Genomic DNA, 27,329 nt, shown 5'->3' with positions numbered 1-27,329 from the left:
TACATACATACATATGTATACGCAAATACATACATATGTATATATGTAAGTCTCCACGCATAGCATCAAGCATTCCAGCCTTATACACGCGCTCATTTGTATGTGTGTATGTATGTACACATAAATGTGTAATCTAGCATATTCTAAGAATCTCGCTGCGATTGATTTGTCTTTGCATTGTTTTTGAATTTCCAGCCGCTACACTGGCTTTTCTTTGCTATGTGGCGTCATAACAATAATGTGATTTTCTTTTAACTGCTGTTGATCGAATCGACGCGGTGGTGCTGCAGGCTGAAGCGCCGGAGATCCTTATTTTAGATATTTTGAGATGAACATGCTATTCGGCTTGGTAAATTTGCTAATTTTTTTGTTATTTTAGCTTCTTATATTTTATTAATTTTATAAAAATGTTTCCTTCCGTGCTAAGAATGCCTATTAAGCCTATTTATGTGAACAAATACATAAATAGATGGCTGACGCATATAAATGCCGCAATATGGGCACTATAAATGCCGATTGCCACGCCCCTAGTGGCCGTAGACTCCTCATTTTTGGCCAGTTCCTTGAACGAGTAACCGGTAACCTAAATGCAAAATTGAATTTTGAATTTGAATTTCTTACCCTCAAAATATGTGAAAATTACAGGGTATTTTTCGATATGCCACGCCCCTAAAGAGGCGTAAAAATTATTGTTGGGGCATTGATAGAGGAGGCTACCAGTAAGTAAACTATCCAAATTTGAAGCTTCTTATAAAAGATATAAACTTTTGCGGTTTGTCACGCCCCCTATGCGCGGACATATATCTACCATAGCTCGTTGTAAACCCGCGTATATATAACAAATTTCAGGTCTCTAGCATCAATAGTGCCTAAAATATAGCAGAATTCGAAAAATCACAATATATTTTCACGCCAATTTGCCACGCCCCTAGTAGGCGTAGATATATAATTTTTTTACCGATCTTTATAGAATCAAAACATCAGCTTACGTGCAAAATTTCAGCATTCTAAGTTTAAAACTTTAGGAGATATAGTTTTGTCCGATTTGCCACGCCCCAATTGGCGGAGATGTATCCGCCATAGCTCGTGATCTTGGTTGGTCGACGCGGACCTACATACCAAATTTCAGCTTTCTAGCTCTTCAACAAACATGATTTCTGATATATCGGGAAATGCATTTTCCGATTTGCCACGCTCCTAGTGAGCGGATCGGGAAATTTTTAACACTTTATAAATCGGAGATATACACGAGTATGTGTTCCAAATTTCAAGTCTCTAGCTTTACTAGCGCCGAAATAGATTGCGTTCATACGGACAGACGGACGGACAGCAAGACGGACATTGCACAAAACCTACATATATACTCTTTCACCTACATACATACATACATACACATGCACTTATAAGCACGCGCTCTGCTAACTGCGCAGTAAGCAGCGGTTGCGCTTGGGCTGCGCTGCAATGTGGGCAATATTATGAGAATTTATTTGTTGAATAATTTCTTTTGTAGACATACAATCATGAAACTTTCAGAGCGTAATCATATGGTTAAAATGTGTGTGCATTCCAAAGCACAAGTCTCTAGTATTTGAAATGCGTTTTTTTAAAATTGGGGGCGAATGGGGCGTGGTATCCAAAATCTGTAAATTACAAAATCTTTGTGTTCATTAACTCTATATACAACGCAAATTTGAAGTCTCTAGGTTTAAAAGTGTTCTAACTAGGCTGAAAAAACCAAGTCGATTTTTCGATTATTCTCGATAAAAAGTTATTGGATACACGAGTATGCATGCCAAATTTCACGCCTAAACACGCATGGTCTGCAGTGTGTGCTTACTATGAGACCTTAATTGTTTAATAACTTTTCTTGTGGATAGACTATCTTCATAGACCATCTTCACTTTCAGATTATGATTATAAGATAGATATGCATGCATTTGCCAAAGCACAAGTCTCTAGTATTTAAAATACACCTTTTACAAAAGTGACGGTGAGGGGGTGGATATAGATATGGGGGATAAATTTTAACAGAAACCGAAATTGTATAAATTGCATAGGCATACATTAAAAATTTGGAGACGGTTTTGTTGAAATGTATGTAACAGGTATGTAACAGGAAGGAGGCGTGGCAGACCCCACAAAGTATATATATTCTTGATCAGGGCGACGAGCTGAGTCGATTTGGCCCTGTCCGTCTGTCTGTCCGTCCGTCTGTCCGTCCGTCTGTCCGTATGTATGAACGCGTCGATTTCAGAAGATATAAGAGCTAGAGACTTCAATTTTTTTTTTAATATCCGTATTTACAGCGCGGATATCGAGTTTATCATTAAAAATCGATAACTCATCCCGATCTCATGTCCATAAAAAAAGTTATTAAACAATTAAGTTCTCATAGTAAACGCACACTGCAGCCCATGCGTGGTGTGTATGCGTTTGTGTGTGTGTATGTGTGTACGTGTATGTATGTATGCGTGTGTGTATGTATGCCTATGTGTACGTGTACATACACGTACATTTGTATGCGTGTGTGTATGTATGCCTGTGTGTGCGTGCGTGCGTGTTTTTGTGTAAGCTGAAAGACGTTAAAAATTAGAATTAGGAGGCGTGGCAGACCCCATAAAGAATATATATTCTTGATCAGGGTGACGAGCTGAGTTGATTTAGCCCTGTCCGTCTGTCCGTCCGTCCGTCTGTCCGTATGTTTGAACGTGTCGATCTCAGAAGATATAAGAGCTAGAGACTTGAAATTTTCCTAGGTCCGTGTATAGCACGTGCATATCGAGTTTTGCTTTAAATATCGATAAATTGTCCCGTTATTTTGTTATCGATTAAAAACATTATCGAAAACCAGTAATAAATTTATATCTCCTACATCTTTAAAGTTAGAGTCTCCAAACTCGTTATGTGTACTTATATGCATTTTATACAATTTCGGTTTTTGTTAAAATTCACCGCACACTCTTAATTCACCCCGTCACCCTCACATTTGTAAAAGGCGTATTTCAAATACTAGAGACTTGTGCTTTGGCAAATACATACATATCCATGATATAATCACAATCTGAAAGTTTCATGAAGAAAGTACATCCACAAGAAAAGTTATTGAACAATAGTAGTAAGCCACCACTGCAGCCAATGCGTGTTTATGCGTGCGTGCGTATCTCTGTGTGTGTGCGTGTGTGTGTGTGTGTATGATGTGTAAGTATATGCCTGTGTGTGTATGCGTGTGTGTGTGTCAGTGTGTGTGCGTGTGTGTGTCTTGTGTAAGCAGAAAGATGGAAAAATGATTGAAACAGTTATTGCTCGAAGGGTTCAGGGGATCTCGTAGTCGGGCACTCTCGACTAGAGCTTTCTTACTTGTTTTCCATTGAAAATAGGTTCAGGGTATAAAAATGACGGCTCACAACAACTGAAAGAAAAGTGACACCGCATAGCTTAGAGAGCAAGAAACGAGCGCAAAGCTCGACGCATTAAAGAGAGCATAATAGCAGTGCAAATGCAAACGCGTCGTTGGCTCGACCTACTATGGAATCGAACTTGCACGGTGCACCGCGGTGTGATGTCCTGCTGCTAGTAGCTTTCCGATCTTATGCAACACTTTCATTCTTCATTCATTCATTCTGTTGAAATTGAATTATGTGCAAGTATTGATTCTTGTGTAAGCAGAAAGATGCGTACAATTATTCAAATATCAGGTGCTCGAAGGGTTCAGGGGATCTGGTAGTCAAGCCGTCTCGAGTAGACCTTTTATACTTGCTTTTAATCAAAAAAGTCTTGAGCTTGACCAAATTTTTATAAAACTGAATGATGCAGCGCAGTTAGAGATTTTTCTGTCAAATTTCCATTGTATTTTCATTGGATATTTTAGTTCATTACCAGTATAGAGATATGTATGTTTGTCAAGTTTTGCCAGATTAATTGTTAGCAGTTTTCATTTTAATCAAAGAGTAGAGACTCACCACATATCTAATCTTAACACAATGGATGCACCCTGACCTAGGAAACTATCGCAACTGTCCACTGTGAATATTCATTCTACAATATTTCGTGCTCTCAATACATTGTACAGCTTTATCTTATTGTGCGTGGAATCTTGGAAACTGTAGAATTTCAATCAGATATGCTGATAATGTAAAGTACCATACCTAATGTACAACAAGAGATTCTTGATATATACTATTATATACTATTTTGAAGATTCAATCCAAGAAGTCTATAAAAAGTGTCTACGAAAGACACACTACAATTCCGATAACAATATGATTGTCAACTGGAGCTTAATTATCAGCCTACAACTCCTTAGTGCAATTAAGTTGGCTGCGTCCCGCTCTCCTCGTTTACGCATTGTGGGAGGAAAGGTCCTTTCTATAGTGAAAGCACCCTGGCAGGTTTCATTACAAGTGGATAAGACTCATATTTGTGGCGGCTCTATTTTGAGCCCTTCTGTAATTGTAACTGCGGCACATTGCACGAAAATGTTTAGTGCCGAAGACTTTCAAATTCGGGCAGGATCCAATTATTGGAACAGTGGAGGACAGGTCGTTCTAGTAAAAAAAGTGACGGAGCATCCGATGTTCAATGCCGCTACTTATGAAAACGACGTCGCCATTTTGCATTTGAGTGCGAAACTTAAACTTGATCACTTCACAAATTCGATTCATCTGGCAAGTAAAGCACCACAGGAAGGAGATTCTGTGTCTGTTTCAGGTTGGGGCGCTACGCACGACAACAGTACAATTCGTTCACCTGTTTTGCTACATGCGAATCTGATAATAATTAGTCGCCAGTCTTGCAGCGCATCCGGATATGCTAAGAAAAAGAGAGGAATTACAAGCAGCATGATCTGTACTTCGGACAATAATAAAGATGCTTGTCAAGGAGATTCTGGCGGCCCATTGGTTAAAGATGGAAAACTAGTTGGTATTGTCTCATGGGGCATCGGATGTGCTAGAAAGGACTATCCAGGAGTTTATACCAATGTGGCGCACTACCGAAATTGGATATTATCAAATAAGAACAATTAATATAACTCTAGTCTGGGGTGCCCGACTAGAATATCACCTAACCGAATGAGCTGGTGCTTTAAGTATATGCATTTATGTGATTAGGAATGCGAAAAAGAAAAAAAATCGAGATCGCACAACAGTCGAATAGCCTAGTCAAAAATAAAAGAGAAAAACACTTAACTAAGAAATTCTAAAATCTAACGTGCACTTGCTCTGTCAATCCTTGTATTCATCATATTCAACCACACAGTAAATCTGAAATCCTTAAGTCTAGCAAAATTCAAATTACGCTTACAAAATGACATCAATTTATCGTCCTATATTTACTGCGACAGACTGACATGGCTGGATCGACATAGTTCGCCGTCCTGATCAAGAATCTATATACTTAATGGGGTCTGCCGGACTTCCGCTACATACATTTTCGCAAGAATATTATAAATTCATTTTCCATTTTGAATGGGTTCACGGCATGCAAATCAGTACGAAAAATTCCATACATCAGAAAACAATATAATATCATTCAAATACCTTCCACGTTTGTGTGTGGGGTATAAAGGGGTAAAGGGGTAAAAAGGCAGTAAGCAAACAAGTTTGACATTGAGTTTCACTCTGCACTTTAGACGTCTCCAAGACCCTCCGTCCCCAGTACTCCTGTTCCAATAATAAATATTTGCTTTTATCAAAATACTGTGAGTCTCGGGTGCAGATGAGGCTTTTCTTTCACATTTATTTTCTCAGTTTAATTTGTGAAAACGGCAAACCTTATAAATTATATTCTTGATATTTTAAATCAAGAGGTAAACTAAAATATAAAATTACACCTCAGTCAACTTTAAAGCTAGTCTCAAAATTATAGTTCCGTCCTTTTCTACCAAGTATCCAAAAAACGTATTTAATAGTATTCCAAATAAGCCCAAGAAAAAGAATCAATTTATTGATTAGTGGCAATGAAAACGAAATTCGATAAGTTATCGAAATAATATAATAAAGTTGTCGATAACAAAGGAATTCGATAATTTATCGAAATAATATTTTTAACTTGTTCTGGGTATTGAATATACGTACAATTTAAAGTCTCTAGCTCTTATATCTTCTAACATCTCGGCGCTCGTATGGACGGTCGGACACACGGACATGGCGGACATTTCGTCGCATTCCCGCGAAATGATCGTATGTTGATTTTTTGCGAAATTGAGATTTTAATGCAGAACGGTTAGAAAACGTCTGTCTCACATGTTTACAAAAACCACCCAAGATCACGAGCTATGGCAGATATATCTGCGCTCATTGAGGGCGTAGCATATCGGATAAAACTGTATCTCCTAAAGTTGTAAATCTAGAATGCTAAAATTTTGCACGTAAGCTGATGTTTCGATTCTATAACGATGGTAAAGAAATTATATATCTACGCCTACTAGGGGCGTGGCAAATCGGACAAATTGGAAAATATTGTGATTTTTCGAATTCTGCTATATTTTAGGCATTATTGATGCTAGAGACCTGAAATTTGTTATATAAGTTAATACTTTCGACAATCTAAGGAGGCTGGAGAGTCCAGTCAGACATTCAAGGGGAGAACCTACTCAGTAAAACAGATTTAGTTCAGTTTATATTCGGACTAGAGAGAGTTTAGACCTATTGTTTCAAATTTTATAAAATATATTATTTCTTGTAACACTAAGTTGTTATATATTCACAAGAACCCAACACAGCGTCCCCAATCACTAGTACTCTAGTGTGGGAGCGCTTAACTTATATACTCGGGTTTACAACGAGCTATGGTAGATATATGTCCGCCCATAGGGGGCGTAACAAACCGCAAAATTTTATATCTCCTACAGTTTAAGAGTTAGAAGCTTCAAATTTGGATAGTTGAGTTACTAATTGCCCCCTCTATCGATGCCCCAATAATTTTTACGGCTCTTTAAGGGCGAAAATACTTTGTAATTTTCACATTTTTTTGAGCGAAAGAATTCAAATTTTGCACTTAGGTTACCGGTTGCTCGTTCTATCAACTGGCCATCAGGACTCTACGGCCACTAGGGGCTTTGCAGTCGGCATTTGTATGCGTCAGCCATCTATTAATGTATTTGTACATATAAATAAGCTTAATAGATATTCATAATACGGAAAGAAACATTTTTATGAAATTAATAAAGTATAAAAAATTAATATAATATAATAAAGTATATAAAATAACAAAAAATTTGCAATTTACAAAAACGAGTTTTCCGCGGGATTTGAGCTCGCACCCAAGCCAAATAGAATTTTTGTCAAAATAGCTAAAATAAAGATCGCCTAGGTTTTAAAATTGCACTACTCTGGTTGACAGCGTTTGGGCTGTGAATGAGTATTCTACAATCGGTATCACTCGACTACCACGTTTTTACTTGTTTTTCTAAGTGTAGTTAACTACATTTAACAGGAATTTTTTTTCATTTTATTTGTGCCGTTATTTCTTGGGTTTCAATATAATTTGATTAAGCGGATAAGAAGATAAGAAGCGAAAGCTCGAATTAGTGTTAAGTTGAGTCTTAGGGCATCAACTTTCAGATTATGAATATAACATTAATATGCATGTATTTGCCAAAGCAAAAGTCTCCAGTATTTTAAAAACGCCTTTTACAAATTTGAGGGTGAGATGGTGAATTAGGAGTGGGGGTACGAAAATCGAAATTCCCTAAAGTACATATATGTAAATCTACATTAAAAATTTGGTGACTCTAGCTTGAAAGATGTAGGCGATATAAATGTATTACTATTTTTAATCGATAACAAAATAACGGGACAAGTTATCGATATTTAAAGGAAAACTAGATAGTCGCCCGGATCAAGAATATCTATACTTTATCGGGTTACATACATTTAACAAAACCATTATGCCCTTATTTGCCATTTTCAATGGGTTCAGGGTATAGATATACAACATCAAGTCTGAGCCTCTATTGCGATAGTACCGCTGACCAAAATAAAAACATGGCTGTGTTGCTGTTTTAACACATTAAATTAAATTATAATATAGGAGTAAGTTATTATATAGGAGTAAGTTATGTATTTCAGAAAGAAGTTTTTAGATTTAAGAAATCTATGTAATGGAAATAGTATACCGCCTAAATATCATAGTGAATATCTAAATCTTCAAAATTGTATAACAATCCCAGATTGCTTAAATGAAACCGATGAAGAAGATGAAAACTGAAGATGTAATCTCAAACTGAAAAAGAAAGATTTATATGAATTCTTGGCTTACATGTAATAAAAACAAAAAAACTTTTTTTAAAACATTCTTTTTACAAATAAACAAGCTTTTTTTCATATCGTATGTTGAACTTCCATTGCCTTGCACCAAAAACATGACGCGCGAAACCATCGTATATTTAAATAACTTGCTGTTGCAAACAAAATTGGCGGTAATGCAACAAAATTGTATATGCTTTCGCTATTACAACTATAAAATAAAAACTTATAAAACAAGTAAGAAGGCTCTAGTCGAGACTGCTCGAGATACCCTGAACCCTCCAAGCTGATATTCTACTCATTCTACACTTACAATCTTAATTAAACTTTTAGAGCGTGATCATATGGTTAAAATTTGTGTACATTGAGGGCGTGGTATCCAAAATCTGTAAATTACAAAATCTTTGTATCCATTAAATCTGAAGTTATGGGATGAGTTATCGAAAAAATATGATAAACTTGTACTGCGTATGGTACACACGAGCATGCATGCCAAAGCTCTCTAGCTCTTATAACTACTGACTATATCGATTTAGCTCGTCGTGCTGATCAAGAATATATAAACTTTATGGAGTCAGCGAAGACTGAACGTTACATACTCTTTCACAAAACCATTATACCCTGATTTCCCATTTTCAATGGGTTCAAAAATGCCACTATATTTTGAGAAAATTAAAAAAAAACTTCTTCTGTAAAATAACATTTTTCGATATACGATCATACGACGATATCGTCGCGTTCTCGCGAAATAATCGTATGTTGATTTTTTTATAATTGAGATATTAATATTGATAGAAAACGTCTGTCTCGCATATCAATGGATTTCTTAGTTCATTACCATTATAGAGTTCTTTTTATCAATTTTTTCTAGATTAAATAATGATCAAAACGCGAATGCTCACCACATAATGGGGCTCTCAATATAAAGGATACAACCTGACGTAAGCGAAACTATCTTAACTGGTGGAATCTCGCACGATGAATTGCCATTATATTTCTCTGAAAAGTGTACAACTCTATCTGATTATCTTAATCTCAATCTTAATTTAAGCTGTGACATTTGAATCGGCTATGCTGATAATGTAAGGTACCATACCTAATGGAGCCCAGCTAGAGATGCTTGATGCATGGAGTCTATAAAAAGTGTCTCGGAAAGTCAAACCTCAAGCATTTTATTTACGAAGACAATTAACAGATCTGAATCGATATATTTATATATTCAGATCCGATTTTCCACATGCCTCAATCCGCCTCATTTTAATATCCACCATATAAATTTAATCATGCTTGATCAGAGCGAATATTCATCAAAGGCAAAAAAATTTATTTGATTTATATTAACAGTGACCAGGACTCTTAAACTCTATGATCAAAAGCCAAGCATTTAGTACATCTTCGAGGGGAAAGTAGACCCGAACATGAGGGGAAAGCCAATTCCTAGTCCAAAGAAAACAAGCCAACTCATGTTTGTTATTTATGTGGGACTGCATGCGTGTGAGTGTGCCTGTGTGTGCGCGTGTGTGCGTTCGTGTGCATTCGCAATTTTAAACAGCGCCAAATACTTGACCATACGATTTGACAGTACCCCCAGCCTTCCAGACCGGCGCCATCGCGTATTTATTGCGCACGGCGCTTGGAGAACTCGTCTAACATTTTATGCTTCTCGCGCCCCCCACTAAGCGACCGTTGACTAGAGGGGGCTATTTATGCCCCTGGTGTGTATTTGTGTGTGTGCTGCTATGTTTAGTTTCGGTCCACGTGCTTGGCATAATAAGAGCTGCCAGCCACCGTCTGCCGACCGCGTCTACCGACCTCTTGGTTGCTGCAGGTTAAAAGCGCATTACGGCTCCAACTTCATAAATTGCGGACGCAAAGCCAAGCAGCAGGCAAAAGCCGCAGAGGCAGCAGCAGCAATGTTTACATGCCAAGCAGCTGGTTAAGCATACCGAGACCGAAGCCGATCCCCACTCGACATTGCTTACAAGCCTGAAATTTAAATCCGATTCCCAAACACAGACTCTAATCACAACTGTCTTCAAAAAACTGTGGCATCGCGCTTAATGCAAATGTTAACTTTCAAAAAGCAAAGGAACTCGCGCCATACGTCAAAGGACTAAATGCCAGACCATAATGCTCTAGAGAGCCGAAAACGCACAAAGCTCTTTAGAATGTAAGATTTGATTTGAAATGCCCTGTCAAAGCGATTTGACCTGATTTCACTTGCTTAGCAGACTGAGTAACTAACTGATTCTTTCTTAACTAATCCACAGGCGGTGCATTATAGGTACAACTTCCATTGCATATACCATATGAAACGCAGCAAAACGGAATTAAACAATAAGGAAGCGTTTTATATGAATTTTCACTTAACATAAATTGCCATAACTCATACGCAATAGATGCACTAGTTTCATTCTATTTAGATCCTTATAAGAAATAATTATAAGAAATATAACACCAGCTTAGTGTATGTATATGCCACAACATTACAAAAGATCTATTCGATGAAGTCACAAATAACTGAGGCAAGGAAAACAGATCGGAACTGACAATCAACTGAGTCCCAAATCTCGTACTTCATATTAATTTCATTCATCTTATACCTTGAGAATTTACTTGTTGAATAATTTCTTTTGTAGTTGGACTATCTTCATGAAACTTTCAGAACGTGATCATATGGTTAAACTGTGTGTTCATTCCAAAGCACAAGTCTCTAGTACTTAAAATAATTTTTTTACAAATTGGGTGCGAAGGGGACGTGGTATCCAATCTGTAAATTACAAAATGTTTGTATTCATCATATATATATATATACACAGTAAATCTGTAGTCTCTGGGTCTAAAAGTATTCAAATTAGGCTGAAAAAACAGGTTGAGATACAATATGATTAATTTATTAATTGGATTTTCATTCAAGCACCTTGTGGTAAACGACACAAGTCAGATAATTGACTCGCGATATTCCGTTGCCTAATTGCATTACGGGTCCGATGGGAAAAATTAGATCCTCTAGGACGCGGCATTTTTATACCCTGAACCCATTTTCAATGGGAAATCAGGCTTTAATGGTTTTGTTGAAATGTATGTAACAGGCAGAAGGACGCGTAGCAGACCCCACAAAGTATATACACTCTTGATCAGCGCGACGAGCTGAGTCGATTTGGCCCTGTCCATCTGTTGTGTAAAAGTGCTCCAACACTTATAACTTGATATGTGCTGGACCAATTTTCATGGTTTTTGATTTGTTGGATTTGTCTCCGGCACGAGTAGGTCAGTAGATCTTTAAAATATTGAAAAAATTTGAAGAATACTTGAAAAACGCGGTTTTTTCCCTAAAGATTCAAATTTCCATTTATACTCAGTAGCCTTGACAATAGTGACAGTTTCGGTCCTGTATAGAAGTAAATAAACAAATGTAGTCAGTCAGTCTACGCAACAAAAAAAAAAAAAACACAAAAAAAAAACAAAAAAAAAAAAAACGACTATTCAACAAAAAAAAAAATAAAAGAAGTAAGAAAGCTCTAGTCGAGACTGCTCGACTACGAGATCCCCTGAACCCTTGGAGTGTTAGCTATTTCAATAATTTTTCGCGTCTTTCAGCTTACACAAGAAACACGCACACACACAGGCACGTACGCACACACAGGCATACATACACACACACGCATACAGACACACATACACACACACACACGCATACATACACAAACGCATACACAAACACATACACACACATACACAAACACATACACACACAAGCACCCACGCATAAACACGCATGGGCTGCAGTATGCGCTTACTATGAGAACTTAATTGTTTAATAACTTTTTTTGTGGACGTACGATCTTCATGAAACTTTCAGATTATGATTATAACATGGATATGCATGTAATTGCCAAAGCACAAGTCTCTAGTATTTGAAATACGCTTTTTACAAAAGTGAGGGTGAGGGGGTGAATTTAAGGGTGGGGGGTAAATTTTAACAAAAACCGAAATTGTATAAATTGCATATAAGCATACATTAAAAATTTGGAGACTCTAGCAATAAAGGTGTAGAAGATATAATTTTATAACTGGTTTTCGATAAGGTTTTTTATCGATAAAAAAAGATCGGGATGAGTTATCGAATTTTAATGATAAACTTGATATGCGCGCTGTAATTACGGACATTCTAAAAAAAATTTGAAGTCTCTAGCTCTTATATCTTCTGAAATCGACGCGTTCATACATACGGACAGACGGACAGACGGACAGACAGACGGACAGGGCCAAATCAACTCAGCTCGTCACCCTGATCAAGAATATATATACTTTGTGGGGTCTGCCACGCCTCCTTCTCCCTGTTACATACATTTCAACAAAACCATTATACCCTGATTTCCCATTGAAAATGGGTTCAGGGTATAATAAATTCTCAAAGTATTGCTCACACTGCAGCGCAGCCCAAGCGCAGTCGCTGTTTACTGCACAGTTAGCAGAGCGTAGGCTTATGCGTGCGTGTGGATGCATGTGAATGTATGTGTGCATAAAAGAAGTGCAGAATGATTAGGAAATCAGCTTAGAGGGTTCAGGGTATCTCCTAGTCGAGCAGTCTCGACTAGAGCCTTCTTACTTGTTATATTTTTATACTTTTAAACTTTATAAATAATAATTGTGCGCGTGCGTACAAAAGCTAAATATCTCGAAAGTTCAGGTATTTGTTTGTCTCAAACATAAATTTGTGTAAATTATTTATATTTATATTTCTCGATTGTTATACCCTGAACCCATTTTCAATGGGAAATCAGGGTATAATGGTTTTGTTGAAATGTATGTAACAGGCAGAAGGAGGCGTGGCAGACCCCACAAAGTATATATATTCTTGATCAGGGTGACGAGCTGAGTTGATTTGGCCCTGTCCGTCTGTCTGTCCGTCTGTCCGTCTGTCCGTCCGTCCGTCTGTCCGTCTGTCCGTCTGTCCGTATGTATGAACGCGTCGATTTCAGAAGATATAAGAGCTAGAGACTTCAAATTTTTTTTAGAATGTCCGTAATTACAGCGCGCATATCAAGTTTATCATTAAAAATCGATAACTCATCCCGATCTTTTTTTATCGATAAAAAACCTTATCGAAACCCAGTTATAAAATTATATCTTCAACACCTTTATTGCTAGAGTCTCCAAATTTTTAATGTATGCTTATATGCAATTTATACAATTTCGGTTTTTGTTAAAATTAACCCCCCACCCTTAAATTCACCCCCTCACCCTCACTTTTGTAAAAAGCGTATTTCAAATACTAGAGACTTGTTCTTTAGCAATTACATGCATATTCATGTTATAATCATAATCTAAAAGTTTCATGAAGATCGTACGTCCACAAAAAAAGTTATTAAGCAATTAAGTTCTCATAGTAAGCGCTCACTGCCGCCCATGCGTGTATATGCTTGTATGTGTATATGTATGTAATTGTTTGTGTATGTGTGTGTATGTATGTGTGTGTATGTATGCCCGTGTGTGCGTGCGTGCGCGTGTGTGTGTGTGTGTGTGTGTGTGTGTGTGTGTGTGTGTGTGTGTGCGTGTTTCCTGTGTAAGCTGAAAGTCGCGAAAAATTATTGAAATAGCTATTACTCCAAGGGTTCAGGGGATCTCGTAGTCGAGTAGTCTCGACTAGAGCTTTCTTACTTGTTATACCCTGAACCCATTTTCAATGGGAAATCAGGGTATAATGGTTTTGTTGAAATGTATGTAACAGGCAGAAGGAGGCGTGGCAGACCCCACAAAGTATATATATTCTTGATCAGGGCGACGAGCTGGGTTGATTTGGCCCTGTCCGTCTGTCTGTCCGTCTGTCCGTCTGTCCGTCTGTCCGTCCGTCCGTCTGTCCGTCTGTCCGTCTGTCCGTATGTATGAACGCGTCGATTTCAGAAGATATAAGAGCTAGAGACTTCAAATTTTTTTTAGAATGTCCGTAATTACAGCGCGCATATCAAGTTTATCATTAAAAATCGATAACTCATCCCGATCTTTTTTTATCGATAAAAAACCTTATCGAAAACCAGCTATAAAATTATATCTTCTACACCTTTATTGCTAGAGTCTCCAAATTTTTAATGTATGCTTACATGCAATTTATACAATTTCGGTTTTTGTTAAAATTAACCCCCCACCTCTAAATTCACCCCCTCACCTTCACTTTTGTAAAAAGCGTATTTCAAATACTAGAGACTTTGGCTTTGTGCTTTGGCAATTACATGCATATTCATGTTATAATCATAATCTGAAAGTTTCATGAAGATCGTACGTCCATAAAAAAAGTTATTAAACAATTAAGTTCTCATAGTAAGCGCACACTGCAGCCCATGCGTGTTTATGCGTGGGTGCTTGTGTGGGTATGTGTTTGTGTATGTGTGTGTGTATGTGTGTGTGTATGCGTTTGTGTGTATGCGTGTGTGTGTGTGTATGTGTGTCTGTATGCGTGTGTGTGTATGTGTGCCTGTGTGTGCGTACGTGCCTGTGTGTGTGTGTGTGTGCGTGTTTCTTGTGTAAGCTGAAAGACGCGAAAAACTATTGAAATATCTATTGCTCCAAGGGTTCAGGGGATCTCGTAGTCGAGCAGTCTCGACTAGAGCTTTCTTACTTGTTTTATATGGTTTTGTTCGAGGGCAGTATTATTATTCCTAGAAGATCTAATCTTTCCCGGCGGACCCATAATGCAATTAGGCAACGGAATAGCGCGAGTCAATTATCTGACGAAGAGCGAGAAATCGCCCGAGAAAGGCTCCTCGTTAGTACCCAGGGAAGAAGGGCCTTAATTCGTGCTTCTCAAAGAGAGGCAGACTGTGAAATGGCAATAAGAAATGGTTCAAGGATTGATTTGAATCGAGAAGCGTTTCGATATGATTGCACCATTGACTATAGCTTGAATCGTTTAGTTTGCATTGGTCCAATGGACGTTGTTTGCCAGCATTGTGGCGCATTGAAGTTTGCTGGTGAAACGCCCGGTTTGTGCTGCCTTGGTGGTAAAGTGACATTGCCATTAGTGGTCCCGCCACCAGAGCCATTGCGTTCCCTACTTTATGGCGAAACACTAGAATCACGACATTTTCTAGCGAACACTCAAAAATACAATGCCTGTTTTCAAATGACTTCATTTGGGGCGGAAATTATTGGAGACGGATATAATCCGACATTTAATAAATTAATCAGAGTGTATCCCAACCTGAACAACATAGCTTTTAACAATTTTTTACCTAGAAATAATATAGAGGGCAATGCAACGTTTGCCGGGCCAGCTAGTGTATATATATATATATATATATATATATATATATATATATATATATATATATATGCAGTAAATCAGGTATCCACGAGTATGGAAAATTTCAACTTCTTCAGAGATCTCGACGTTCATAAGGATGGACGGGCAGACGGATAAGGCTATATCGACTCAGCTCGTCGCCCTGATTAAGAATATATATACTTTATGGAGTCTGCCTGCTACATACTTTTCACAGAAGGATTATACTCTGATTTCCCATTTTCAATGGGTTCAGTGTATAAAAAAAATTTCCAAATGAAATGGTTTTTGATTTTAGCTAATGAAGACTTGCTGAAGGCTTATTCTTTACCTATAAAATGACGTTCTAAGGAATGGATTTTTACAATTTATTGTTGACTTCAGCAGCTTAACAATGGTTGCTTGTATCCAATCTTAAGCGCAGCTCTTGCAATCTGAAAGCATTTGACAACCTTCAACTGGGACGAAATTGTTGTCTTTGTGTTCTTTGGCTAAAAAGCAGTTGCAGTCAATTGAAGTCAGTCTGTCTGTTAGTCTGCCGAGTCAATCGACATGAGCGAACTCATCCGGCACATGTCTGGCAGTCTGACGGCAATCGGAGAAGAATCGCCAAACGCACACGCATAATTGACAACATATCCGCGGCTGCCTTTGTTGTTGCTTGGCCATTGAAATCATTTTAGCTGAAACTGAAATTGAGAATCGCACTGGCTGCCAGTCGCAACGCCAATTGCAGTGCCATTGATAGAGCCAGCAATACAGAAGCAGACAGACGAGCACTGAAAACCAAAACGGATACGAATGCGATTGCGAATGCGGATGCGAATGCGGATGCGAATGTGAATGGGATGCGGGCGTAGACATGACAGCGCGTGAGTGTCATTATGGCTCGCGGTGCTCGGATTGCCGCCGCCAGCTGCATTTCAGCCATACTCGCATCCATTCATTCAGCCATCCATCCAGCAGTCCGTATGCCTGCCTCATCAATGTTTAGAACAATGCCATCAATTTTCGTATTGAATTTTAATCAAGTTGACGTTAGGGGAATATGATAATTAAAGCTGCGTGCACGTTAAGCAACAACACCGCTGGAATTGGACTACCCTGTAAAAAGCCGTAATACTTATGGTCGCAAAATAATGTTAAGTTTACGTTTTTGAGCACTCAACTCCATGTAAATTAGATTGCTGTTTCGAAAAATAGTGGACTCATGTATGAATATATTTTAATAAATAGAAAATGTTAACTATTGGATTCAACTTACTCCCTAATATATTTTCTTGACGTCTTTGTGAATAAAGCAAATTAAAATTTGTAATCTATAAAAAAGGATATATGCCCTGATTTGTGCTTTTTAATATACTTCAATCATTAAAGCCAAAGATTTGCATAATGAGCTAAGATTATAGTTATTTGAAATACGCTTTTTATAAATTTAGGTGTGAGCGGGAGGATATAAGGCGGGGAAAATATTTAAAAAATCGAAATTCTATAAAGTGCATATGAATCTACATTTAAAATTTGTAGACTCTAACTCTAAAGATGTGGGAGATATAATTTTAAAACTGATTTTCGAAAAGGTTTCTTATCGATAAGGAAATAACGGGATCAGTTATCGATTTTTGTGAAAAGCTCGATCTCCGCGCTATATATACGGACATTTAAAAAAATTGAAGTCTCTAGCTCTTATATCTTCTGAAATCGACGCGTTCATACATACAGACAGACAGACGGACAGGACTAAATCGAATCAACTCGTCACCTTGATCAAGAATTTATATACTTTGTGAGATCTGCCACGCCTCCTTCTGCCTGTTACATACATTTCAACAAAACCATTATACCCTGATTTCCTATTTTCAATGGGTTCAGGGTATACAAATATTCTTCCACGTCTCAGTACAGGGTATTTTCAAACCATCAACATAAACACTTATGCGTGTAACTTGTTTGAAGACGCATGCAAAAGTTTAACGGTTCAATGCAGTCCCAAAACAAAACAAAACAAAAAAAAACAAATTCCATTAAAGCTGTTTCTAATGGCAGCTAAAAGTGAAAATGCTGTAAACTGGGAAACTCTTTTGATAGCCGCGTTCAATTCGAGACCTCGACCCGCATAATTCGAGCTGCAGGTGGAAGGCGATTCGCTAATTTGGAATAGCCACAATGGTTTCGCCGCCGTCTGGCCACTGATTGCAATTATTTCCAATTTGGAATCCTGGCAGAGTAACTAGATGCCACGGTATACAGATGTTGGAAGCGCAGTCATTAATAGAGGGGGAGAGAGAGAGAGAAAGAGAGAGAATTCAACAGGATTCATTCATTAAGTGAATTGCAAAATAATCATAATTCAATTAAGATGCAGGCAACTTTTTGGTCGAATACAAATGAATAGCTCTAAATGCATAATAAGAATAAAAATAAAATATTATTGATTGACAACAAAATTAACTTATGTGTTAAACTTCAAATTTTTTAAACAAATACCCTTTTATCTGAATTTATTTAAGTTGCTTTAAATAGCAATGTAAATAAAATCTTAATCAAATATATTATTGTATATAGAAATATATGTATATACAATATATATACTTTCGGAATAAATCTCAATTTAGCTAAATTCTTTTCAGCTACAGCTTTATCTGGCCCCAGCTCGTGTTTTGAGCACGGCGCAGATGCTGCCCTGGCTATAGCGCTAACACAGCCGCGCTTCAGTTAACTGATGCTGCAACTGGTATTACCAGGTATTACCAGCTAAAGATAGATAAAAATGGCAGCCTCAGTCTCAAAGAACCCAAAACCAAACCGAGAAACCAAAAATGCGCTCTTTCACGCGCATTACAAACGCCTGAATTCGGGAAGGTAACTACTGTGTAGGGTTAGAGCGGTAGGCGGCAATTGCACCGTTAATTTGGTGTTGTACACACATGCTCCTTCTCCCCCTCTCTGTCTCGCTCGCACACAAACAGTTTTGGTCGGTGGCAGCGTCGCCAAATGAATTCAATTAATTAAATTAGTTCAACTCGCAGTTGCAGCCGCTTTTCCCTTGCAACGGGGGCACCCAGATCTGATAAGGGAAATGGACGGATCTAGGTATGGGGAGAGCGGGGGTGCTGGGAGCTTGGGACAGTTGTCGACGCGGCCATTACGCAGCTGAATAAAAACGCGCTGCGGTCAATGCTTTGCGGTGCAGTCGGCGGCGCTGTCGACTCAATTATCGCTTTTATGAATGGACAGCAAATTTTGCAAAGCGCCAGCGACGCGTCGTCTGCCTTGACGGAACTTTTTGATTATCCTACTGTATTATCGGCATAATGATTTTAATGACCAGCTTGTAACAGGTAGAGTAACTGAAAATTAAGTGAATCGCTCTGCTTTTACAGGTTGTTACCATCTAATTTAAGACTATCGTCAATCTAAGGAGGCTGGAGAGTCAAGTCAGACATTCAAGGGGAGAACCCAGTTCAGTTAGTTCAGTTTATATTCGGACTAGAGAGAGTTTAGACCCATTGTTCCAAATTATATAAAATATATTATTTCTTGTAACACTAAGTTGTTATATATTCACAAGAACCCAACACAGCGTCCCCAATCACTAGTACTCTAGTGTCGGAGCGCTTAACTTCTATGTTATGTCACTATTACAACAGTAATCAGTTACATTTAAATTTAAATATAATTCTACATAATGAGTGGGAGTAGCTAAAATAATTTAGGAACATTTTTTCTGTTTTTTATAATATATTTAATATTATTATTACTAATCTATTTTATAAAGTTTCAATTCGGAATCAAATAATACTTGATCAACAATTCAAATGTTAATATTATAAAGTGTTTCATTGCAGCATTCCAATTAGACATGCCAAACGTGAATTTTAAATGAGTGTAAGGGCATTCCCAAAGAGTGGCTGCAATCGACGTAATTCTGTTCGTGTTTCTGACTGCGTTTGTCATTTGCGCAATTTGTGCTTCGATTTTTCGCTTCGTATAATTACGTTAAGCGAATAATTAAGTTGTCCGACTGCAGGTAATAAATTATGAGCAGGAAAACCCTTTGCCAATATTTCTGTAGCCGTTTTCGTATTTTATTTTTAATTTTGCATCCTTTTTTGCCAGGAGCAGCTCATTTGATGAAATTGGATTTGATGTGCGAGCGAAATGAAATTAGCAACATTTTTAATAAGTTTAATTTCATTTCCAGCAGAACAGAAAAACTCGCTCCCACCTCTTTTAAAATGCCAACATATGCTGTAGCCCTTCCTCGTCATATGTAAAATGTCAGCAAAAGAACAGCAACAACACAACAATATGTGGACAAAAAATGGGGCTTTGCAGTTGGCGTTCATCCTGCCATGAATTACGGGGCGTCAAACTGTCAAGCACGCTCCCAGTCCAGCGCTTGACAGATGAACTAACGGCCTGGCCACACTAACTGTCTGTGTCAAAGTGTGCGTGTGCATGTGCATGTGTGCGGAAGGCATGGTTGTTAACTTGCCGCCCACTCCATTTGTGACTATTGCTATTCATAAAAATTGCTCAATTCCGCACGCGTTTGCTATTTTTGTTGCAAGGTTTTGTTCCCCTTTATCATCGCTTCACTGCGACATCGTGAATGACACCAAACATATGTGGGCGCCATGGGCACCACTCAGCATTCACAATTCAGTGAGTTAAGAGTAACCCACCTCCCCTCCATAGCATTCACAATTCAGTGAGTTAAGAGTAACCAACCTCCCCCAGTCCACCTCCACCGGCTGAGATTTTCATGCAAACAAGTGATATTTTTGTTGACAACTATAAACCCCAACAGAGCCAGCAAACAAATAGGCCGAAGCCCTGAAACCTAAAATTCGTGACGAAGAGCGGCTTACCCATTAAAATCAGAACTCAAATCAGCTGTCTTAAAAGCATGTATTATGAATCACCAAGCAAATTCCTATATAATATATTACAATAATAACAATTGAATTGTTTCATGAACAATTTTTTAAAATATTTAACCGATTTTGTATATTCTTACATCGTCTTGTCTGTTTGCATTTCTATTCAAATTATTTATAAAGAGTTTCGATTTCTCTATGAATAGACCTGAATTCCCTGCCTAGTTGCCTAGTTTACAAGGTAGAAGCATTTACGCTCAACATGCGCTGAAAAAAAGCAACGCAGCGCGATCCAATGCGCAGGCAACAAAAACAAATGTGACTTGTGAACGGGTTAAGTGCCAACGAAAGCCCTTTTCCTCTCCCTCTCTCACTACCCACTCCCCACTCCCTCAGCCTACCGCCCTATGTCACTAACGGACAGCCTAAAGCCCCATCTACGTCCCCACCCTTACTCATGCTTTCTCTCGCCTCTCTGCAAATGGAATGCGGGCTTAAAAGGGAGCCAGTTGGGTTTTCAAATTATACCTCAAAATTATGCAATTCCATGTTTATAACTTTGCCTAACAAAAAATTTGTTTTGCAATGCTTGCAAAACTGCGCGGCAAAAATAATATTAAAATCAGTTTCTAGCGTTGCGAAAATTAAAAAGAAATAACAGCGGGCGTTTGCCACAAATAAACTAAATATATTACAAACGCTGCAGTTTATACAAATTTAATGCAGCTCCTGCACTTGGTACATAGAATATGTAATTCGGGCGACACTGACTACATCATACCTCCTGCCGGCCCAAAAATTGTATGGAGCGTATTCAAAATCATTCTGCGTTTTGAATTTTATTAATTGTCAAAATGGCAATAATTTGAGTGTCCACCTGAATGTAGATCAGTAAGGGTCTCTGCACAGTGTCAGCACAATTGACCCAACGGCGCACATGACCCACATTAGGCATGCCGATTCTAAACAAGCTTGCCCTTAAAATATTAAGACCCGGCGTAGTAGGCTTCATTTATCACATTCGCCAATACTTAAAATACTTTAAAAAACGAATGGATTTCCATAATATTTTCAAACAGGGCAACCAATATATACTTCGAATTTTAGGCGTTATAAAAACTGTTTAATCAAAAAATGCCCAATATTTTACCGTATGAGCTCAATGCGCCTGATTCGAGGCTGGCTAGACTATTGCTGAATCGCTACCTCTTCGCCACCTGGCTCTGCTACCTGACCGAGTATCAACTGTTGACATTTTTTGTGATCTACCAGCGAATAGGACTCAGCAATCCAGTGAACTGGCTGCTCGAGTGGCTGGACCAGATTCTGTTTTCCTTTCGCGCAGTGGCACGCATCCAGGTGCTGGGCATTCACATGGTCGCCTACAGCCTGCTGCTGATCCGCTTGCACGAGCAGCTGCCCAGCTGCCACAACTGGCGGCTACAGCGCCTGCAGGAGGAGCTGCTGATTAAGCTCTGTCTGCTGGCAATTCTGATGAGCCTGGGCTACTGGAGCAGCTGGTTCTACCTGAAGTATATGGTCGATCTGAATGCTGATGTGGATGTCAGCTTCATCGGGCACTATCTGCGGAAGAACGGCGTCTTGTGTGGGCTTGTCTACTTTCTGACTGAGCACTTGCGCTTCGGCAACGAGGTGTGGCCACTGCCCCTGATACGACTGGAGACTGCCACGTGGCAGTGGCTGTACTGCCATCACTTCGACCTAGGTCGTACTCTACCCCGATCCCTGCTCTATACGATTGGCTTCGCCGCCCTCTTCTGGCCCAACATGAGCGGCGACCACAGTGCCAGCTGCCAGCTGCTCTGCCTATCCAGCTGCATGGTCACGCTGATCACTGTCAAGCTGAATGCCATCAAATGCATCTTTAGCACTGTGATGCATGAGGAGCTGCCGCTTACTTTTCAGAAGCAACAGGAGCTGCCATCACTGCAGTCCCAACAGGCGCAGGATCGTGGACTCCCCATGTGCCTGGCTCTGAGAGCGGATAATCAGCTGCATGGGTTCAGGCTGCAGGCAGCCAGGGACTTTTACATGATCGCGTCCGCACCCGGCTACGAGCTAAGTGAACTATTCCAGCTGTGGGGCATCTTGCGGAAAAGGCCCAAAAACTGGAGGGCGTTGCGCAATGCCCTCATGAGCAACATTACGCAGTTTACGCAGTTGCTGAACGAATGCCTAGCGAGGCAGACGCAGCCTAAACCTAAGCAACAGAGTACGCGCTGCCATCCCAACATGCGACTCCTTGCGCCACCTGCACCAGCTCCAAGTCATTGGAGTAGGCGTTGCGAAAGCGAGGAACAGGGGCCAGAGCCGCAGAAGATCCCTTTCCTATCTCTATTGGAAAAACTGCAACAGCAGCTCCGAAACTGTCAGCTGTCGGAGCAGGTTCAATGGTTTTGCAACTGCTTACCTGTCGACGCCAAGCAGCTTATGAGAACGGATAAGGAGGACTGCGAGGTGTGCGTGGGCCGGCCATTGGCCTGGCTGATTCCGGGACTCGTCTCTATATGCGTACGCTCATTGAAGGAGGACAAACACGGCTCGCTGCAACAGGATCTGGCAATGATCTTCTATGCCCTCATCGGGCTGGAAAAGCAGATCGCCGATCTTCTCGAGCTGCTGGAACGGCGTCAACAAGAGCCATGCCACACACTTAGTGTGCTCTCGGAGACGCTAAGGCTGTCTGTGAACAAACTAGTCTATCACTTCAACGAGTATCTGAACTTCATTCTAGAGGATGAGCTACTAGTTGACTCACTGAGAAATCGTAAATAAGTTGTTATTCTAATTACTTTTATTCGAAAGGCATCAAAATTTATTTGGATTCCAGGTTTGTAGTGCCTTTTTATTTTTACTTCATGAAGGGAAAAGAAGGAAATCTGGTTTGGAAGCTACCGTGCCTTGGAACTAGACTTGGTCCTAAGTGATTTAATTGCTATAGCTCGTATAGTGTACTTGGCTTATTCATCCTCCGTTATCTCTGCGCTATTCTTTATATTAATTTCATATACGTATTATCCATTCACCTTTGTCATCCATTCGTAAGAAATCAGTCTCTATTAATCTATTTGGCGTTCCGTACAGGTCAATGCAATCCGTAAGTTACTTCATTCATTATTTGGTCTAAACTCTTTTTATGAGCATCAAGTGCTTTTGATTTTAGACTTATTTCGGAGAGACAATGACACAAATTTTAATATACTTTTTGCAGGGATGTGATCTAGAAAAACTATTCTTGAATATCGAATTGTTGATAGAATAAAATATAATTTTGTTCGTTTCTTGGTGCATATGGAAGCAGTCTCCAAAAGTGGATTATTTATAACCTCTAATCTATCTTCTCTTATAAATGATATAGATTGATTTTCTATAACAAGAAAAATATTTATTATGTTAAGAAATACATTCTGTTTATATAGTTATTCGAATTCCTACTTCAAATAAATATAATTATTCCATAACTACGTCTACGCCATACAATTGTATTGTTAAACTTATTTAAACTGCTTAAATTATTGCATGCAGCATGTGCGAAAGTGAAAATGACGTCTGTTTCTATATGTCATCAACAGGTGTTCCTTCCATTCGCTTGCGTGAAGTGAAGCGCTTCAACTGACGAATTATATCCACAATTTTTCGAATATGAATTTGTACATTTTTTGTAACATTAATAACATTAATTTTGTCAGCTTTTCATTAAAGCAAATTAATTTGTTATTCATTTCATATCATTTATATTATCATTCGATTTGAATCACAAATTCTGATCGACATTACATTTTACTCCAGATCTTTTTACATAGTATCATGAAACATGGTAATGCATGCGGGCACTTATTCAGTCTTGAAAACGCTTCAATTATAGTGATAACAACCGCAAGTTACAAAAAGTAGACCTCTGGAGAAGTTCATATATATTATTTTAACGAAATTGATAGTTATCCTTCCAAAACGGTTTATTTATCTATTTATTTTTTTAGCAATGGAAATTTCTCTTAGTAGGGTCTATTCACATTTGGTCAGTCGAGAGGGCCATCTAGTGGGTCCGCAGAGGGTGCACCTTTTGTCAGGCGGCGACGCCTGCACATATGCAACAAGTTTATGCAGCTGCACGCAAGTTGACGTTTCGGCTCGGTCTCATAAATTTCATCTGGCAGCCCCCAGTGCCCGTCATGCTTCCGCTCCGACCGGCCCATCGCCTTGACTGATAAAAGCTGAAAAACTGAAGAAAAAACTGAACAACAGAGAGCACAAAACGCTGCCACAAGCCGCAAACATGCTGAAAAAAAGAGCCACTGGACATTGCACCAATGTGCGGCAGAGGCGGCACTGCAAGCTCTAAGCACGTGTCAAGTGTGGGCCAAACTTTTAATTTGCACAACGTCCCGGCCGACAGCCAGCCCGGAGCCTGACTGACGCTGAGTGACTGTCAGGCTTGTTAGTCCCTTTATAGCCCGGGGTGCGCCTTGCTGTCTGACAATGTCATCAGTTGCAGCTGACGCAGCAGCAGTGGCTGCAGCTACAGTGATACCGCCTCCGCCTCCCGCTCCGGCACGACCACTACCACTTCTGCCCCGGGGCATGTCCAGTGGCTATTGCTGCAGCAGCTGAAGCTGGGCCAGTTGCAGTTGCAGTTGTTCTCCTTTTTTTATACGAATATGCTATCCCAGTAGGGTGTTCGAATACTACTTGTTCAATAAAGCTATGTCCGCGATTAATGTTTAACTAGATTAAGCAAATGCTTAACTTAAAATGTCAAGATCAGGTTATATATTACATGTTATGAATTATAATATAATAATAATAATCGTATTGGTTTTTATTTAAATTAGTCTCAATTACACTGAAAAAGAAAGTCGTTTCAGATGAGACTTTAACAGTTGAGAGTAAACAAATGTCGTTGATAACCGACCTGAAGCGCTTTGCAGACAAGTGGCGTGCGTGTGTGTGTCTGTGTTGGTGTGTACGTGTGTATGTGCGTGTATGTCTGTGTGTGTGCCCCAACGCAGATAAAGCGAGCTCAGCGCTCACTCAGACGCTGTCAGTTAGCCTTGCCTGGTCAGTCAGGCAATGAGTCTCTCCAGTCAGTCAGTCAGTCAGTCAGTCATTCAGTCAGTCAATCACTCAGTCAGTCAATCAGGCTGCAGTGCGTTGATTCACAGTTGCCTTCGCACCATCAACAATTTCATAGCCTACTCATGCGTCATTTGCGCCGGGTGGTGTTAAATCCGTTTGGATTTTTGTTTTGTTGATTGCCGCACGCCTCAATGACATTTCATTTATTAAATGGCGCTGCCTCCGGTTCTTGTTTATTTCTCTTTTACTTTCTCCATGCATGTATGTATGTATAAGTAATTCGTCAACTCAGCGCGTCCAGCAATTAACTATGCAATACGCTGACCTCACCAGCTTCAACTCCAACTCCAACTCCAACTCCGCCTCCATCTACGATTCGAGCACTTGTGATTGTGTCAGAGCCACACAGAGAAGAATCGAAAGTGCCGCATCATGTTGCCGCTGAATGACGCCTTTGATTTGTTTTGCAAGTGTGTTGTTGTTATATCCGCTATAAAGGAATTTGCATTTCAAATGAATTACTACACCCCGGAGAAATATCAAACCAAAGGCAACAAAGAGCGGGAAAAAACAAGTGGACTCACATTGTGAGCCGAACAGGAGCCGGGCCTGCTGAAATATAAATGTTAATCCAGGCAGCGTCGATTGCAAAACGTTCAGCGCTGTTGACAGCATCTACCCGGACAACATCCAGTGTCCAGTCACAGCGGCCCTTGCTGCACACAATCCAATGAGCAGCCCATTGGCCAGAGCCTGGGCATGGGCGGAATGTCAACGGCTTTTTAATTGATTTTCATGGGCTGCAGTTTTTGATTGTGCTGATTGACGCATCAAATGAAGTGACTTCAGGGTTGGTTGGGGTGCTCACAGCTCACAGTCAGTGTCTGCTACTGCAACTGGCCCTGATCCTGCTGCTGCTGCTGACCCTGTTGCCATATCAGTAGCGGTGCAAACAACACTTTTCCGCACGCACACACACACACCCACACACACTCGTACGCACGCTCAGTGGCTCACACACACAGCAGACATGAATCCGGCAGTAATTAAATTTGTCAGTCACACAAAACGTTGCTGCAGCGCCCAAAGAAGTGGCAAAGTGTACAGCGCGTCGTATGCGTGATGCGATTGCATGCAATGCCATGAGCATACGTGTGCGACTGCGCTTGTCGGTGTGTGTGAGTATGGCAAACAATGCCACTCTGCCTCCAAAAGCGCCGGATAAGTAAGCAAGCCATAAGTGCAAGTTAAAAGCAGGTTGAGCTACAGATATATCGCACACTCACGAAATACTGTGTTATAAACACTTATATACTATATAAAACTTAAATAACAATATTGCCAATATATGATATATGATATATGATATATGATATATGATATATGATATATGATATATGATATATGATATATGATATATGATATATGATATATGATATATGATATATGATATATGATATATGATATATGATACATGATATATGATATATGATATATGATATATGATATATGATATATGATATATGATATATGATATATGATATATGATATATGATATATGATATATGATATATGATATATGATATATGATATATGATATATGATATATGATATATGATATATGATATATGATATATGATATATGATATATGATAATATTTTCAATTTCTTTAAAATTATAATTGATATTTAAAGGCACTATAAAACATTCACAACTTTAAAGATTAAAAGGAAAAAAGTGAATTAACTTAACTTAACTTTTAAATAAATAAAAAACATTTCAGCTATAATTACATACATATTTAAATACTCCATTCGAAA

General features: G+C 39.1%; 2 protein-coding genes and 1 long non-coding RNA gene across 6 annotated transcripts; all 3 read left to right on the top strand.

Moving 5' to 3' along the window:
- Positions 1 to 3,856: 3,856 nt before the first annotated feature.
- On the top strand, positions 3,857 to 5,738 carry LOC149268878 (trypsin beta-like). 2 transcript variants are annotated; one of them, XM_089469940.1, is made up of 2 exons: positions 3,857 to 4,131; positions 4,198 to 5,738. In XM_089469940.1, the coding sequence occupies exon 2, from the start codon at positions 4,260 to 4,262 to the stop codon at positions 5,022 to 5,024; it is 765 nt and encodes a 254-aa protein (XP_089326066.1). In that variant the 5' UTR covers positions 3,857 to 4,131; positions 4,198 to 4,259; the 3' UTR covers positions 5,025 to 5,738. The 2 variants fall into 2 exon arrangements, with proteins under 2 accessions (XP_089326066.1, XP_089326067.1); XM_089469941.1 differs by lacking the exon at positions 3,857 to 4,131 and having other exon boundaries at positions 4,183 to 5,738.
- A 13,182-nt stretch (positions 5,739 to 18,920) lies between these two features.
- LOC149268877 (uncharacterized) lies at positions 18,921 to 20,933 on the top strand. 3 transcript variants are annotated; one of them, XR_016270301.1, is made up of 4 exons: positions 18,972 to 19,177; positions 19,377 to 19,558; positions 19,648 to 20,196; positions 20,272 to 20,933. It is a non-coding gene; the product is annotated as an uncharacterized LOC149268877 (long non-coding RNA). The 3 variants fall into 3 exon arrangements; XR_016270302.1 differs by having other exon boundaries at positions 18,921 to 19,220; positions 19,648 to 20,933; XR_016270300.1 differs by having other exon boundaries at positions 18,981 to 19,177; positions 19,648 to 20,933.
- Positions 20,934 to 21,401: 468 nt separating this feature from the next.
- On the top strand, positions 21,402 to 23,887 carry LOC108617656 (nucleoporin Ndc1). The gene is made up of 3 exons (XM_089471021.1): positions 21,402 to 23,199; positions 23,263 to 23,529; positions 23,644 to 23,887. The coding sequence occupies exons 1-2, from the start codon at positions 21,546 to 21,548 to the stop codon at positions 23,268 to 23,270; spliced, it is 1,662 nt and encodes a 553-aa protein (XP_089327147.1). The 5' UTR covers positions 21,402 to 21,545; the 3' UTR covers positions 23,271 to 23,529; positions 23,644 to 23,887.
- Positions 23,888 to 27,329: the final 3,442 nt, after the last annotated feature.

This window comes from Drosophila arizonae, chromosome 5 (genome assembly GCF_054131065.1).
Source record: "Drosophila arizonae isolate 15081-1271.41 chromosome 5, UAZ_ARI_1.0, whole genome shotgun sequence".
Taxonomy (NCBI): Eukaryota; Metazoa; Arthropoda; class Insecta; order Diptera; family Drosophilidae; genus Drosophila; species Drosophila arizonae.
The sequence above is the reverse complement of the archived record's forward strand: the minus strand, read 5'-3'. Positions and strand labels throughout refer to the sequence as shown.